Genomic DNA, 2471 nt, shown 5'->3' with positions numbered 1-2471 from the left:
GAAAAAGAAAAAAAATGTCCTTTCATGAAAATCCAAGAGAAAACATTTATTCTCCTTTATATAGCGGGCAGCCTCTAACCTGTCGCACCTGACTATCGGGGATAGTAGTGCATAGTAGTAGTGTAGAGGGCCTTCGCCCTCGTAGTATGCTCTCCTTCATCCGTAGGTGGCTTCCGGTTTTGGCACACTCGTCAAATTCTCGTTTCCCCAGTGGAACTAACTGGATTCGGTTTAGTGCATCCAATTTCTCACATACGAGTCTCATGGTGGTTTTACAGGATATTTGAAGCGCTACTGCCCGAGGATATTGTCAATGCAGCCCTGTCCAATACCAGGCTCTATTGCTGTTTTAGAAGCTATGGAGTAATGGACGTATGCGATGTTGAAATTGATTGCAGCCAACAGGGAGGCCATTACAGCAGCTGGATTTTTGGTAATGCACACAGGAATCCTCGAAAGATGATGGGAACGAAGGATTCATGACGCTTCGATAGGGAACTGCATGGTCTTCGGGACTGCTAGATAAAGTAGAAAAGTCTGACGTAAAAACCCAGACAAAAAAATTGACGGGTACACATAAAATGATTTTATTGCCATGCATTTCGTAAAAGATTCTGTCAAGAGCTTATACTGACCGAAACGACTACGTTTTTAGTTTTTTCATTAGAGGGATTATTCAACATTTTAATGTCTTAAAAAGATTTGTAAGAAAATGATTTATACCTCACGCATTTTCGATAAGACCTTTCGAATTGTATTGCTCACTTCTATTTTATATACAAATACATTTTGGAAGAAAACTATTTGTACCAACTTTCAAGTGACTAATTTGACGTAATTTTCTAAAGCACCTTTTACGCACAATATGAACAAGTTTTATTAAAATCAACGTACAAAGTAACATTTCAATTATATATTCCATTACTTAATATCGTTTTGTTAAAATGAACTATTTCGGAGTATAAATTAGACAATATTGTTTATTTCTCATAAATAGCATCCACTATTTAATATACACAAGTCATTTCATGTTCTTTAAAATTTATATATAAATAAGTTGATAGTTTTTTAATATACACCATTATATTTTCAAAGAAAAAACCATACTCAAAAATTGCTCGTAATGTATTGTTATAACGCCGTCCATATCAGTATCATGTTGCCGGAATGCAGTTGTTAATGTCTGCAAAAAAATGTGGATCGGATTACTGGTACATATTCCTATGATTTATGCATCTTACAATATTTAATATATTCAGGCACTCCATCTAATGAACCTATTTAACAATTTTATAGCTGTTTTCATATCGCAGTATCAGTTACATATCTTCCTTGCTCTATCTAAAGTCTATAATGATTCGATAGTAACGTGTTCCTTACCTCGGCTCTTTAGTACCGTCAAAATTAGTTGGTTAAAATTTGGTTGCCCTAGCACTGATAATCTAGGAACTAGGCCACACAAACAAGGAAGATAGACAGTCAGACATGGCTATATCGACCCTGCTATTGATGCTGATATGTACGTACATATTTTCTTTATAAACTAACTATTTCATTTGTATATTAATGCACTTGTACCCTATTACTATATGTACTTTATTATCTAAATCTAATATTCATATACAAATGTAACGATCGATTCTTTAAAAAAAAAACTCGGAGAAGATAGATTTGGTATCAAAAAAATACTCACGTAAAGAACAATACAGCACTGTATGAAATCATCAAAAAGAATAGTGCCTCGACCAAAACGATCAAATTTTCTAAGTAAAACGTCGACGAGGTGGTCAGATAAACGGTACCCAAATGAAGTTAGTGCTGTCTTTAGTTCATTTTTGTCAATATTGCCAGAATTATCCCGATCAAATGAACGAAAGCAATTTTGCCAATCCGTCACATATTTCCACAGGGCTCCAAAATCTTGAAAAGATACTGTTCCTCTGTTTTCGCGATCGAACATTCCAATCATTAAACGAACCGTTTCAGGGTTAAATGCAGACCATGTACCATTAGAAAGGGCAACTTGTAGCTCATCGGCTGAGATGTGACCGCTTCTATCCTTGTCCACTCTTAAATGAAAACAATTTAATTTTGGCTTATTTGATTAGTTTCCCAGACTTGCCTCTGAAAAACATCCCAAAGGAATTGCTGATCTGGCATTCCACCCTGGTGATATGACATCGTTTCATACAAAATGTCGTACAGCAGATTTATACGCCTTTTTTAAGTGCATACAATTTATGAATTCTGACTCACGAATTTTGTGCAAACACTATTTTTCGTTGTAATACTATCGATTGGATGGTGAATAGGTCGATAGCTATGCTATTGGGCAAGGGTAGTCTGAGGTTAGAGTTGCGCTTTAAATAGATGAAAGTATTTCGGGTATTCCAGTAATGGTCGTATTCCGCCAGACTTCAACTTTAGAGCTAGTACTCAGATAGATACAGATTTTACTGACCAGACACCAG

The 2471-nt window shown here is 35.7% G+C and overlaps 1 protein-coding gene across 1 annotated transcript; it reads right to left on the bottom strand.

Annotated features, from left to right (window-relative positions):
* Positions 1–962: 962 nt before the first annotated feature.
* LOC6594374 (programmed cell death protein 6) lies at positions 963–2216 on the bottom strand. The gene is made up of 3 exons (XM_002019306.2): positions 2123–2216; positions 1694–2069; positions 963–1183 (listed from the first exon to the last, which is right to left on the bottom strand). Exons 1-3 carry the CDS (start codon positions 2179–2181, stop codon positions 1082–1084), a joined length of 537 nt encoding a protein of 178 aa, XP_002019342.2. The 5' UTR covers positions 2182–2216; the 3' UTR covers positions 963–1081.
* Positions 2217–2471: the final 255 nt, after the last annotated feature.

This window comes from Drosophila persimilis, unplaced genomic scaffold, assembly GCF_003286085.1.
Source record: "Drosophila persimilis strain 14011-0111.01,24,50 unplaced genomic scaffold, DperRS2 tig00000000-arrow-pilon, whole genome shotgun sequence".
Taxonomy (NCBI): Eukaryota; Metazoa; Arthropoda; class Insecta; order Diptera; family Drosophilidae; genus Drosophila; species Drosophila persimilis.
The sequence above is the reverse complement of the archived record's forward strand: the minus strand, read 5'-3'. Positions and strand labels throughout refer to the sequence as shown.